Source organism: Leucoraja erinacea, chromosome 5, assembly GCF_028641065.1.
Source record: "Leucoraja erinacea ecotype New England chromosome 5, Leri_hhj_1, whole genome shotgun sequence".
NCBI lineage: Eukaryota > Metazoa > Chordata > Chondrichthyes > Rajiformes > Rajidae > Leucoraja > Leucoraja erinaceus.
Window position 1 is genome coordinate 87,178,059 of NC_073381.1, and position 13,624 is coordinate 87,191,682.

The 13,624-nt window shown below is 43.1% G+C and overlaps 1 protein-coding gene across 1 annotated transcript in view; it reads right to left on the bottom strand.

Moving 5' to 3' along the window:
• LOC129697526 (CUB and sushi domain-containing protein 1-like) overlaps positions 1–13,624 on the bottom strand; it is a 512,171-nt gene that overhangs the window by 170,933 nt on the left and 327,614 nt on the right. The window contains exon 36 of the mRNA XM_055636177.1: positions 337–522. Within this exon, the coding sequence (XP_055492152.1) occupies positions 337–522 (186 nt within the window). The remainder of the gene's footprint in view (positions 1–336; positions 523–13,624) is intronic.

The window sequence follows — 13,624 nt, forward strand, 5'->3', positions numbered from 1 at the left end:
TCCGGTTTCCTCCCACACTCCAAAAACGTACGGTTTATAGGTTAATTGGCTTTGGTAAAAATTGCAAATTGTCCCTAGTGTGTGTAGGATAGTGCGAGTGTGCGGAGATCGCTGGCTGGTGTGGACTCGGTGGGCTGAAGGGCCTGTTTCCGTTCTGTAGCTCTAAACTGAACCAAATATTGGTGAGTCAGTTGCCCGTACTAATGTCCATTAAGAGGATGGTTGATCATTTATGGTTGCATAATATTCTGTGTTGCACGACTCTACGACCCCAACTAAATATATTGCCTCCTCAATCACGTATGCAAGGTTTGCAGTGAGAGTGAAAACACTCACGTTTACATTGTGGGGCCTTCCAGCTGTTGCTCCATTTTCCATCTTCCCTGCAAACAGCCACAGCCTGATGATCGGGCTCCAGTGTGAAGCCTTCATTGCACCGGTAGTTGACTTTGCTGCTCATGCTGTAGTCCCTGCCGAACACCGAACCATTGCCAGGTGTCCTTGGAATACCACACTTGATCGCTGCAAGATAAGAAGCATCTTAAATTTAATTCTAAATCAGTCCGAAGAAGGGTCCTGACCCGAAACGTCACCATTCCACATTCTCCAAAGATGCTGTCTGACCCGCTGAGTTTCTCCAGCATTTTGTATCTGTCTTTGGTATAAGCCAGCTTCTGTAGTCCCTTTTTATCACCTAGCCACATTCCCAATAGATCCTGCCTGACCTGCTGAGAGAATTCAGAAATCGGAGATGCAAAGGAACTTGGGAGTGCTGGTGCAGGGCTCCCAAAGAGTTAATTTGCAAGTTGAATTGGTTGTAAGGAAGGCAAATGCAATGTTAGCATTCATTTCAAGAAGGCTAGAATTCAAAAACAAGGATGTAATGCTGAGGCTCTATAAGGCACTGGTCAGATCATATTTTGAGTATTGTGAGCAGTTTTGGGCCCCATATCTGAAGAAGGATGTGCTGGCATTCGAAAGGGTCGTGAGGAGATTTACGGGAATGATCCCAGGAATGATGAGATTAACATATGATGATCGTTTAGAGACAGTGGACCTGCACTCGCTGGAGTTTAGAAGGATGAGGGGGACCTCATTGAAACTTACCGGATAGTGAAAGGACTGGATAGAGTGAATGTGGAGAGGATGTTTCCATTAGTGGGAGATTCTAGGTCCAGAGCCATAGCTTCAGAATAAAAGGACGTGTCTTTAGAAATGAGACGAGGAGAAATTTCTTTAGTCAGAGGCTGGTGAATCTGTGGAATTCATTGCCACATACGGCTGTGGAGGCTGTCAATGGATATTTTTAAAGCAGAGTTTGACAGGTTCTTGATCAGTGAGGGTGTCAAAGGTTATGGGGAGAATGGAAATGAGATGGAAAGATAGATCAGCCATGATTGAATGGCAGAGTAGTCTTGATGGGCCGAATGCTCTAATTCTGTTCTTATGAATTATGAACTTATCATTTATGAATGTGAGACGACTGACAACATGTGAGTGGAAGCCTGTTGAAGCTCTGAATTATTCATCATGGCTTCTTAAACTCTGTGTAATCTGCTTCGGTTATGTTTTTATTCCAGTCATATCACCTACATTCCTGGAAGATGATAAGAGTCAGAATACAAAACAGTTTTAATATTCAGAAACACAAATTAGATCCATTTCAGAAAGTGATTTTCACATGAGGCGTATGAATAAAATTGTCTGTGCATTTCACACACCAGCCTCCCAGTCACTCGTTGCGAATGTTTCAAAGGGAATGCAACATTTACCAAATCCATTTTCTTTCTGCTTCCCTTGGTTCTTATGCTGTTACTTTCCCTACCTGCTTCCTAATTTGACACTTATTCACTTTTTATCGTTCTGTTTCTTTCCTACTGGATAGGTTGTAAGAGACTTTGTGGTGAATAACAGGAGTCTAGATCAGTGGTTCCCAACGTGGGGCGTACGCCCCACAGGGGGGCAATTTGATTTTTAAGGGGGGCAATTGAGCGCGACTGAGGAGGTCTGGGTCCAAATTTTCGATTTTTATTTTTTAGGATTTTCCATCAGGTAAACATATGTAGTTTATGTTTCAGATGTTATTTTGAGTAAATAATTTTTTTGGGGTAAAAAAGGTCTTTATTGTGTAGTTATTACATAATCACCGCGCAATCGCTCTTCATGCACGTCGCACAAAGCGCGCGAGGTCATGGGAGTTCACTTTTTAAAATAAGAATTATATATCACCACATGGGGGAGGGGGCATCAGGATTTTAGAGGTGATTAGGTGGGGCATGGCCAAAAAAAGGTTGGGAACCACTGGTCTAGAGAGTGCTGTACAGCAGAGGGATCTAGGAGTGCATCTTTACTGGGGAGGTGGGAAGGGAGGAATGGGGAGATGGGGAGGGGGGGGGGGAAGGAGAGGAGGGGTGTTGGTTTAGAAATCAACTTGTGAAGTGGCACAATTGAGCGATTCTGACCTCCCATCCACCCCATTGGAGATCTTCTCACTATCTTTAATTGGACTTTACCTTACATTAAACGTTATTCCCTTCAGCAGACAGCTTGATCGTAATCATGTATAGTATTTTCGCTGACTGGATGGCACACAACAAAAACCCTTTTCACTCGATACATGTAACAATAATTATCAATAAATTCAAACAATTGATGAAGAACTTTCAACACAACTTGTTGACATTTTTATGCATCAGTATTGGCAGGTGTCTTCAATTCATCCCTATTCTTAATTTGGCTTTAGAGTCAGTTAACTTTCATTTTTTCCATGAACAGAATGTGAGAATTCAGGTTGATTTTGCCATTCAATTAGATCTGGTTGATCAATACCTTACCTCCCATCACTCCAGATTCCTTTCCAAACAAAAGAAACAAGAGCCTACAACAGGGTCCCGATTTGAAATGTTTGCAGATGCTTCTTGACCTGCTGAGTTTCAATGGCATTTTGTGTTTTGCAAATAAAAATGCCAATCTTAGTTCTGGGATTTTACATTTAAACCAATCCCAAAAGCATTTTGATACGTTCATTAGTAATTGGAGCAGAATTAGGCCATTCAGTCCATCGAGTCTACTCCACCATTCAATCATGCCTAATCTATCTTTCCCTCTTAAACCCATCCTCCTGCCTTTTCCCCATAACTTATGACGCACTAATTGATTTAGAACCTATCAGTCTCTTCCTTAAAAATACCAAATGACTTAGCCTCCACTGCCGTCTGTGCCAATGAATTCCACAGTTTCACCGCCTTCCGACAAAATAAATTCCTTCTCATTTCCTTTCTAAAGGTACATCTTTTGATTCTGTGTCCTGTGATCCTAGACTCTCCCACTAGGACCCCACGGTGGCGCAGCGGTAGAGTTGCTGCCTCACAGCACCAGAGACCTGGGTATAATCCTGACTTCGGGTGCTGTCTGTACAGAGTTTGTACGTTCTCCATATAACTGTGTGGGTTTTTTCTGGGTGCTCCAGTTTTCTCCCACACTCCAAAGAAGCACAGGTCTGTAGTTTAATTGACCTCTGTAAATAATAAATTGTCCCTTTTATGTGTAGGATAGGGCTAGTGTATGGGGACCTCTAGTCGGCACAGACTTAGTGGGCTGAAGTCCCTGTTTCTGTGCCGGATCACCAAACTAAACTAACGTATCCACAACCATGCTAACCAGGTCTTTCACTATTGGGTATTATCACTATTTTCATGCCAATTGTTTACTCTTCCCACCATCTCTTGGGTGATAAAAGTCTATATGACAATCTCGTGGATTGTCTATATCTATGGGACCTGTACCTGAAACTGTAACTGGTTATGTTTCCATAGATGCACTCTGACCGTGTATTTTCCTGCTATCTTCACTTTATTTCACATTTCCCGCATCTGCTGCTATTTTTTTAATTTTAATTTGCTTTCATCTACTCTATAGATTATCTCCCTTCTCTCCAGCTCTGATCTGTTCTGTACCTTTTCATACCCTCTCCCCTGACTCTCAGGCTGGTGGGGTCTCAACCTGTAACATCACCTATTCCTTTCTCCAGAGATGCTGCCTGTCCCCCTGAGTTACTCCAGCATTTTGTGTGCTGTCTTCGGTGTAAACCTACATCTGCAGTTCCTTCCTGCACATCCCTTCTCTCCTTCCTTTGCTTGGGACTCCTCTCCAAAGCCCCTTTTGAAAATTGCTCCAAATCCTTACATTTAAAATTTAAATCAGATTGCCCATTAATATTGCACAGTTAAGATGTACAAGCCACACACATAAACCGACTGTGCAAGCATATAGATTTTTCTTTCTCCCCGACCATTTTTCGAAACCGCCTTTATACCTCGTCAAAAACATCATTTCTGCATTTTGGTAAATTATAGTCTCTGCCTCAAACCACCGGTGATTACTTTAAAGTTCTGTAAAAGAGCAGCATTGGGACAATTCAAAAGGTAATATTTTTTTTCTTGAGACCCGACTCCAATATTTCATCCACAGGAGCAACAATTTGTGGCAATATTTTTTAAATCGAATCGCACATTTTCGAAGCTGCATTTGTTTCAGGCTTGACTCTCACGTTCTGCAGAGAGATTGGATTTTATCAAAAACCGATAACCTGAGATGCATGAAGTGCGATGTCACATGTGCGGATGGACTATGCCGATTATTGTGGTATAACTGGGATTGTCACTGCGGATAAATGAAGACAAAGTGCCTGGAATCAATCTTACTATTTACAAGGTGTCCAACTTGCTGCTTTCACTGTGTCTTCAAATTAGAATGATTTATTTCCTGGTGTTTAAATCAATTCTTCATGTCTGCAGGTCAATCAAACCCACATGGTTTAACTCCATTTAACTCAATTTGTTTTGTGGAAACCATGCTGTAGTCAACGAGTCATAGATTCAGAGTGATGCAGTGTGCAAACAGGCCCTTCGGCCCAACTTGCCCAAACCAGTCAACTTGTCCTAGTCCCACCTGCCTGTGTTTGGCCCATATCCCTCCAAATCTGTCCTATCCATGTAACTGTCTAACTGTTTCTTAAATGTTGGGAAAGTCCCTGCCTCAACTACCTCCTCTGACAGCTCGTTCCATACACCCACCACCCTCCGCCCCCAAATGTGCCACAAGTTCTGTGCTTGATCACAATGAGCAAAACATCCCCATTGCAAAACCATGCAGATTTGTGATACTGCTGTGTCTAACGGCAATGACAAACCACTCAACATGTTGATTATAGGCATGGATTGCACAAAATAACTGAGGCAATCCCAAATAACCGGCTGCCGAATAAGAGTAGATGTCAATATATTGGATTGCAATAGGAATTGGAAAAGGAATTTGTGAAATGCATCAAGGATTGTTCCACCGAGCAATATATCACAAACCTACCTGGGAACAGGCTATTTTGGATCTAGTTATGTACAATCAGTTAGGTTCAATAAGCAAACTTGTGGAAGTAATAACAACAGCATGGTTTCCACACAACAATCTTTGCCTTATGGTCCCATGGGTTACAGAAATTCACCATTAAATAACTCATAAATTACTCCCCAAAATTTGAGACACAGAATAAAATTTCATTCTCACGGAATTTATGTGGTAAAAAAGCAAATAAATCAACACATTTTATTCAAATTGCATTTCTCAACACATGCGGCAGACATGGGTGAAATTATTATGGGCAACAAGGAAATGGCAGAAGAGTTGAATAGGTACTTCAGATCTGTCTTCACTGAGGAAGACACAAACAATCTCCCTGATGTACTGGAGGACAGAGGATCTAAGTGTGTAGAGGAACTGAAGTAAATTTTCATTAGGCTAGAAATAGTATTGGGTAGGTTAATGGGACTGAAGGATGATAAAAAAAAAAAACCCTGGGCCTGATGGTCTGCATCCCAGGGTCCTCAGGGAGGTGGCTCTGGAAATAGTGGATGAATTGGTGATCATTTTCCAATGTTCAATAGATTCAGGATCAGTTCCTGTGGATTGGAGGATAGCTAATGTTATCCCACTTTTCAAGAAAGGAGCGAGAGAGAAAACAAGGAATTACAGACCAGTTAGCCTGTCTTCGGTGGTGGGAAAGATGCTGGAGTCAATTATTAAAGAGGTAATAATGGGGCATTTGGATCGCAGTAAAAGGATTAGTCCAAGTCAACATGGATTTATGAAAGGGAAATCATGCTTGACTAATCTTCTGGAATTTTTTGAGGATGTGACAAGTAAAATGGATGAAGGGGTGCCAGTGGATGTAGTGTATCTAGACTTTCAGAAAGCCTTTGATAAGGTCCCGCACGGGAGACTGGTGACTAAAATTAGAGCACATGGTATTGGGGGTAGGGTGCTGACATGGATAGAAAATTTGTTGGCAGACCGGAAGCAAAGAGTAGGAGTGAACTGGTCCTTTTCAGAATGGCAGGCAGTGGCGAGTGGAGTGCCGCAAGGCTCGGTGTTGGGGCCGTAACTGTTTTCCATATTTCAGGATCCTTCTTCAGTTTCCTTAGAAGGCTTAGGAATTTCAGCATGTCCCTAACAACCCTCACCAGATGCGCTGTAGAAAGTATTTTATTGGGATGAATCACAGCATGGTTTGGGACCAGCTCCACTCAGGACTGCAAGAAATTGCAGAGAATTGTGGACACAGCCCAGACCATCACACAAAGCAACCTCCCTTCCATTGACTCCATCTATACTTCACACTGCCTCAACAAGACCACCAGCATAATCAAGGCCAAGTCTCCCCCCAGGTCACTCCCTCTTCTCCCCTCAGGCAAAAGGTACCAAAGTGTGAAAATGCACACCTCCAGATTCAAGGACTGTTTCTTTCCAGCTTTTATCAGACAACTGAACCATCCTATCACCAACCAGAGAGTGGTCCTGACATACCATCTACCTCAGTGGGGACCCTCGGGGAAACCTGGTTCGGACTTTACAGTGGATGGCTCGATTCTAATCGTGTATTGCCTTTCCACTGACTGATTAGTACGCAACAAAAGCTTTTCACTGTATCTTGGTAAATTTAACTAAACATTACGGAGGGCTCGGGTGAGCTCTCTTGAAAGGGTTATACTCTGGGATGGATAGAGATGAGGACTTTGGAAAGTGCAGGTTGGTCACTATTGCTGCCAGAAATGAGTTGACCTCGGCATTAAGTGGTACACCTGGCTGCTACTACAGTCACAGATAGTCTTCAGCCTACTGAGTCCACACTATCTGCCAAATACCTAACGTAACACTAACCATATTAATCATTCATATGAACAGTTTGATTGAATGGCATGATGATGTGCTTACGGATGGTGGGAACAAGGGCACAACTATCCAGAGGGTGGAGCAAAACGGTCTCCAGATAGAGAATGTAAAGCGACGGAGGGTCATACAATAATGTAATTAGTTCTTCAAATAATTCCGCCTTGTGGGCATTTACTGACATCAAAAGAAAAAATGAACCACACATTCAAAAGCAGAATAGGGACAGAGACAGCACCACAGTGGCTCAGTGGTGGAGTTGCTGCCTAACAGACCCAGTGACCCGGGTTCAATCCTGTCTATGGTCACTGTCTGTACGAGTTTGTACGTTCTCCCTGTGACCTGCGTGGGTTTTCCCCAGCTGCTTCGGTTTCCTCCCACATTCCAAAGCCGTACAGATTTGTGGGTTAATTTGGCAGGGGTAGAATTGCAAATTGTTCCTAGTGGGTAGGATAGTGCTATTGTGTGGGATTTTTCCATACTGTCTCACTGAAGTCTAAAGTAAAATAGCTGGAGGATGGGACTTGGACAAATAGGAATGAATTGTTGCTCACTTTTGCAAATGTGGAGTCATTTGTACGGTGTATTATAATGAATGTAAAATTTTAGTATTTTACCTAAACATGTCCATCTGTGGAAGATGAAAAAATCAATGCCTTCGAGGTGCAGCATCAAGATTAGCCACAGGGTGGCAAGATAAGCACACAATGCAGAATAATTCATTTATTTCATAAACATAAAACGCAACATTTAAAAAGCATTTAGTACGTGGACAGGTTTAGAGGGATATGGGTGGAACGCGGGGAGGTGAGACCAGTGTTGATGGGGCATGCTGGTCGGCGTGGGCAAGTGGGGCTGAAGGGCCTGTTTCCTGGCTCTATGACTGACTCTACGACTCTGACTCTATATGAACATGCATCTAGAATTATGCGTTGCACAAATCACTAAAGAAACACCATCTGATCATTAATTTGAAAATAATATGAACTGTCAAGTTGAAAATGGAAACTGTGGATTTTAATTTTGTACTAACATAACATTTAAGAGGCATTTGGACTGGTAAATGGATAGGATAGATTTGGAGGGTTATGGGCTAAACGCGGGCTTGTGGAACTAATGTAGATGGGGCATGTTGTTCGGTGTGGGCAAGTTGGGCCTGTTTCAATGCTGTATCTCTCTATGCTTATAAATGAAATGCATTGAACCTTGGTAATGCAAACTTGCAAATTTGTACATTTATCTTGGCATCATGTTCAGCACGGTAGGCCGATGAGCCCGTCTTGTACTACACTGTTCTGTATTCTGCGTTCAAAAACAGGACAGGATTTACACAGTAAATGGTAGGGCCCTGCAGAGTGTTGCAGAGCAGAGAGACCGAGGGATACAGGGACAGATTCATTCTTTCTCATACCTTCCCATTCCTGGGGAGGGTAGAGGAAGTATGAAGAAAGGGGAGAGGTAGAGAGGTGGGTTCGATCCTGACTACGGGTGCTGTCTGTACGGAGTTTGAACGTTCTCCCCGTGACTGTATGGGTTTTCTCCAGGTGCTCTGGATTCCTCCCCCAATCCAAGGATGTACTGGTTTGTAGGTTAATTACCTAATATTGGAGAATTCAATGTGTAGGAAGAAACTGCAGAAACTCAGCACGACAGGCAGCATCTCTGGATAGAAGGAATGGGTGATGTTTCGGATCAGAAGAAGGGTCTCGACCAGAAACGTCACCCATTCCTTCTATCCAGAGATACTGCCTGTCCCAGTGAGTTTCTATGGCATTTTGTATCTATCTTGGATACAGGGACAGAGTTCTCTGTAAATGACGACACAGCCTAGATGGAGTGGTGAAGTGGGGGTTGGTGTCTTTACATTGATCGGTGGGTTAGTTGGTGCAGGACAACAATAGATTTGCTACCTTACAGCGCCAGAGACCCTGGTTCAATCCCGACTACAGGTGCTGTTTGTATGGAGTTTGGATATTCGCCCTGTGACCATGTGGGTTTTCCCTGGGTGTTCTGGTTTTCTTCTACATGCCAAAGGTATGCAGGTTTGTAGGTAAATGTAAACTTCCGTAAATTGTCCCCAGTGCGTAGAATAGAACTAGTGTACAGGTGATCATATGTCGGCATGGGCCAAAGGGCTAGTCTCTACACTGTATCTCGAAAGCTAAAGGAGATGGGATTGCTTGTTATATCTCTACAAGACGTTGGAAAGACCACAGTTGGAGTACTGTATACTGTTTTAGTAACCCTACTCACAGGAAAAATGGCATTAAGCTGGAAAAGGTGCAGAGAAGATTCACCAGGACGTAGACACAAAATGCTAGAGTAACTCAGCGGGACAGGCAGCATCACTGGAGAGAAGGAATGGGTGACGTTTCGGGTCGAGACCCTTCTTCACCAGGACGTGCCTAGAATTTGAAAGTTTGAGTCTTAAGGAGTGGTTAGAATGGCTAGGATTTTTATTTACCCTGCAATGTAGGAGGCTGTGGGTGCCTGCACTTCTGAAGGGTCTTGACTCGAAATGTCACTTATTCCTTTTCTCCAGAGATGCTGCCTGACCCGCTGAGTTACCGCAGCACTTTGTGTCCATCTTCACAAGATACCCAAATGCGATCTGACCACTAACTTGTAAAATCTCCCTGCTTTAATATTTTAGTCCCTTCAAAGAGAATGCTAGCATGGCACTTGCCTTACTTACTGCTAATCCAAATTGCAAATTAATCTATTGGGAATCGTGCATCAGCACTCCCAAGTCTCTTTGCACCTCAGATATCTGAATCCCTATTAACCGGTGGCATCCATTTGTGTTACTATGAAACAAGAAGCAGCCTGCAATACTTGTCTTTATTTGAAGTGCAGGAAATTATTACTTGCGCTTTTATGTGCTTGACAGTCAAATTTAATTACAATCACTTTTGGTGTTTATCGACCAAGAATTGGTAGTAAAATGGGGCACATTTCCAGGGGTTATCTCAAATATCAATTGCTTTTTACAAACTAAAACTTAACGACAATATATTGAAAGAAATTCAGTTCATCCTCAATTACTGTTACCTAATTTTTTCACCACAATTCTTCAAATCAGCTTCAAACATTTCCAAATTTTCTCTGGAATTATTTTTTCAGTTTAATGTGAGCAAAGCAAGAATTGCACATGACCGTGAATGTGGTAAAAACATAGACATAGAAAACATAGAAAATAGGTGCAGGAGAAGGCCATTCGGCCCTTTGAGCCAGCACCGCCGTTCAATATGATCATGGCTGATCATCCAAAACCACTTCTTAAGACTCAATCATCAATCCCCATTCTTGCTTTCTCCCCATATCCCTTCATTCCATTAGCCCAAAGAGCTAAATCTAACTCTCTCTTGAATACATCTGCCTCTCAAAGACTTGTCTTTCTCAGGTTGCAGGTTATGATGTTTTGACTTACTCTAGGAGTTTACACATTGAAAGACAAGTTGGTAATCGTGGACAGTTACCTTATATAATGCAAAATGAAAGATGCAAGTCAAATATTGTGGCACAGTAGCGCAGCGATAGAGTTGTTGTCTTACAACGCCAGAGACCCGGGTTCAATCCTGACCTCGAGAAAACAATTTACACTGAAGCCAATTAACCTACAAACCTGTATGTCTTATGAGTGTGGGAGGAAACTGGAGTAACCAGAGAAAACCCACGCGGTCACAGGGAGAATGTACAAACTCCGTAAAGACAGCACCCGTAGTCAGGATCGAACCCGGTTTCCTGGCGCTGTGAGGCTGCAGTTCCATCATTACGCCACTGTGCCGCCTTGTAACGGGTGACACAATGGGGCAGCTGGTAAGGTCGCTGCCTCACAGCACCAGTGACCTGGGTTCGATCCTGACCTCAGGTGCTGTGTGCGTGCGCTCCCTGCGACTGCGTAGGTTTCCTTGTCTCGGTTAATTGGTCACTGTAAATTGCTTTCCGTGTGAGTGAACAGTAGAACCTTGGGTGAGTTTTAGTTTTATTTACTTTTAGAGATACAGTGCAGGAACAGGCCCTTCGGCCCACCTTGTCCGTGCCGACCAACGATTCCTGCACATTAACACAATCTACACACACTAGGGACAACTTACACTTATACCAGGCCAATTAACCTACAAACCCGTACGTCTTTGGAGTGAGAGAGGAAACCGAAGATCTCGGGGAAAACCCACGCAGGTCACGGGTAGAACATACAAACTCCATACAGACAGCACCTGTAGTCGGGATCGAACCCGGGTCTCCGGCTCTGCAAGCGTTGTGTGGCAGCAACTGTACTGCTGCACCACTGTACTGCCCTAATTAGGATTGGAATTCAAATCCAATTCTAATTGGAATTTGAATGTGGAATTAGTGTAGGATTAGTGTAAATGAATGCATGAAGGTCCATAGATTCACAGCACACCGGAGGCAGTTTCCCTGCTCTGAGTCCATAACTCCATGCCATGTAATTAACTAAATTTGTGAATCCAGAACTAGAGGGTGGAGGGACCAGTCTCCAAATCTTAAATGCTGTTTCTTTGGCACACAGAATGTTCTACCAGCTACCACTAGAGTCATAGAGTCAAAGACTCATAGAGCACAGAAACAGGCCCTTCGGCCCAAGTTGCCTGTGCTGACCAAGATGCCCCATCTACACCTGTCTCGTCTACCTGTGTTTGACCCATATCCCGTTGAACGTTTCCTATCCATGTACCTGTGCAAATGTACTTTTCCACAGGAATATCCAAGAAAACACGTTAGTGGCTCGATTGTAATCATGTATAGTCTTTCTGCTAACTGGTTAGCACACAACAAAAGCTTTTCACCGTACCTCAATACACCCTACCTCATTAAACTAGACTAAACTAAATGCCTCACGGCGCAGCTAAAAAGGGACCCGACATTCGGGGGTGGACACATATAGCAGCAGGCCTGGTTCGCCACTGCGAGAAGATAAATACTAAGAACTTTTGAAACGTTGTCGGCGCCAGAAAAGTGGCAACTCTTTGGCAGTCTGAAGAAGGGTCGCAACCCATAACATCACCCATTCCTTCTCTTCACCGATACTGTCTGTCCCGCCGAGTTGCTCCAGCATTTTGCGTCTATCTTCGATTTAAACCAGCATCAGCAGTTCTTGTCTACGAAACTCTTTATGTACTGCCTAGGTGAGGTCTGCTTTGTGACTTTATTGGATTGTATGCAAAAAACAAAGAATTTTACGTGTGACAATAAAGTATCATTGAATTATTCCTTAGAAGGCTTAGGAAATGTAGCATGTCCGCAAACACTCTTCACAAACTTCTACTGATGACCCATCGGGATACATCACAGTATGCTTTGGGAACAGCTCCATCCAAGACCGCAAGAAATTGCAGACATTGTGGATGCAGCCTGTTAGTCCTGGCTAAATTGGAGCAGCCATGGCATTAACATTGAGTATGGGCTTAGGTACTGCTTGGCCATTTTGGTCAAGTTAAATGTGCCTCTGCAGAACTGAGACAAGCTTCTGAATGGTGCCAGCATTTCTGTGGCCCAGATAAATGCTGCAGATAATGAATGGGATATTTGCAGACTTCTTACAATGTGGTGGAAAATGCATAGAACTGATTGGATCAATGCAAACCAGAACATGATAAATAATGTTGCGAGGTCTTACTTTGTTAGTTGTTGATTGCTTGAAATGTTGAGCTTTGGCTGGGTTGTTTGAATCCCAGGGCACATGTTGCATTATTCATCTATGTTAGCTTCCTACTGGAAGCCTTACCAGATACAATGTATTAGTTACTATGTTATTCGGTTAGGGAACTGTCAATCATGTACTGTTGCGATCGATATGTGTTATTGGACTGTATAGGTCTCTACTCCTTCTCCTGGATGTTTTCAAGAGAGAGTTAGACTTAGCTCATAGGGCTAATGGAATCTAGAAAACTGGTAAAAGCAGGAACGGGGTATTGATTTTAGTAGATCAGCCATAATCACATTGAATGGCATTGGTGGCTCGAAGGGCCAAATGGCCTACTCCTGCACCTATTTCCTATGTTTCTATTTACTTTATCCTGTATCTGTACCCTGTGGACGGCTTGATTGTAATCACCTATAGGGTGATTTCACCAAATGTCAAATGAGCGTAGATCCCCCCTCACGTGACAGAAAATTTTAACTGGAGAACATATCTCAGTTCGGTACATGTTAGTGAATGGGGAAACACGCACTTTCCCACCCGTTAAAAACATGGAAAACGGCCGACTTTTTAGCTGAAAATTTCTGTGCTAGTCGGGGTGACCGTGAAGCACAGTGACCTAAATTTTCAGGCAAAAATAAAAGATAGAAAGTAAGGTAATTACAAGAGGGAACTGAAGGTAGAAAACAGCGGAAGTGAACAGCAAACATTTGCCGTGGTGATTTAAAGATCCAAAAT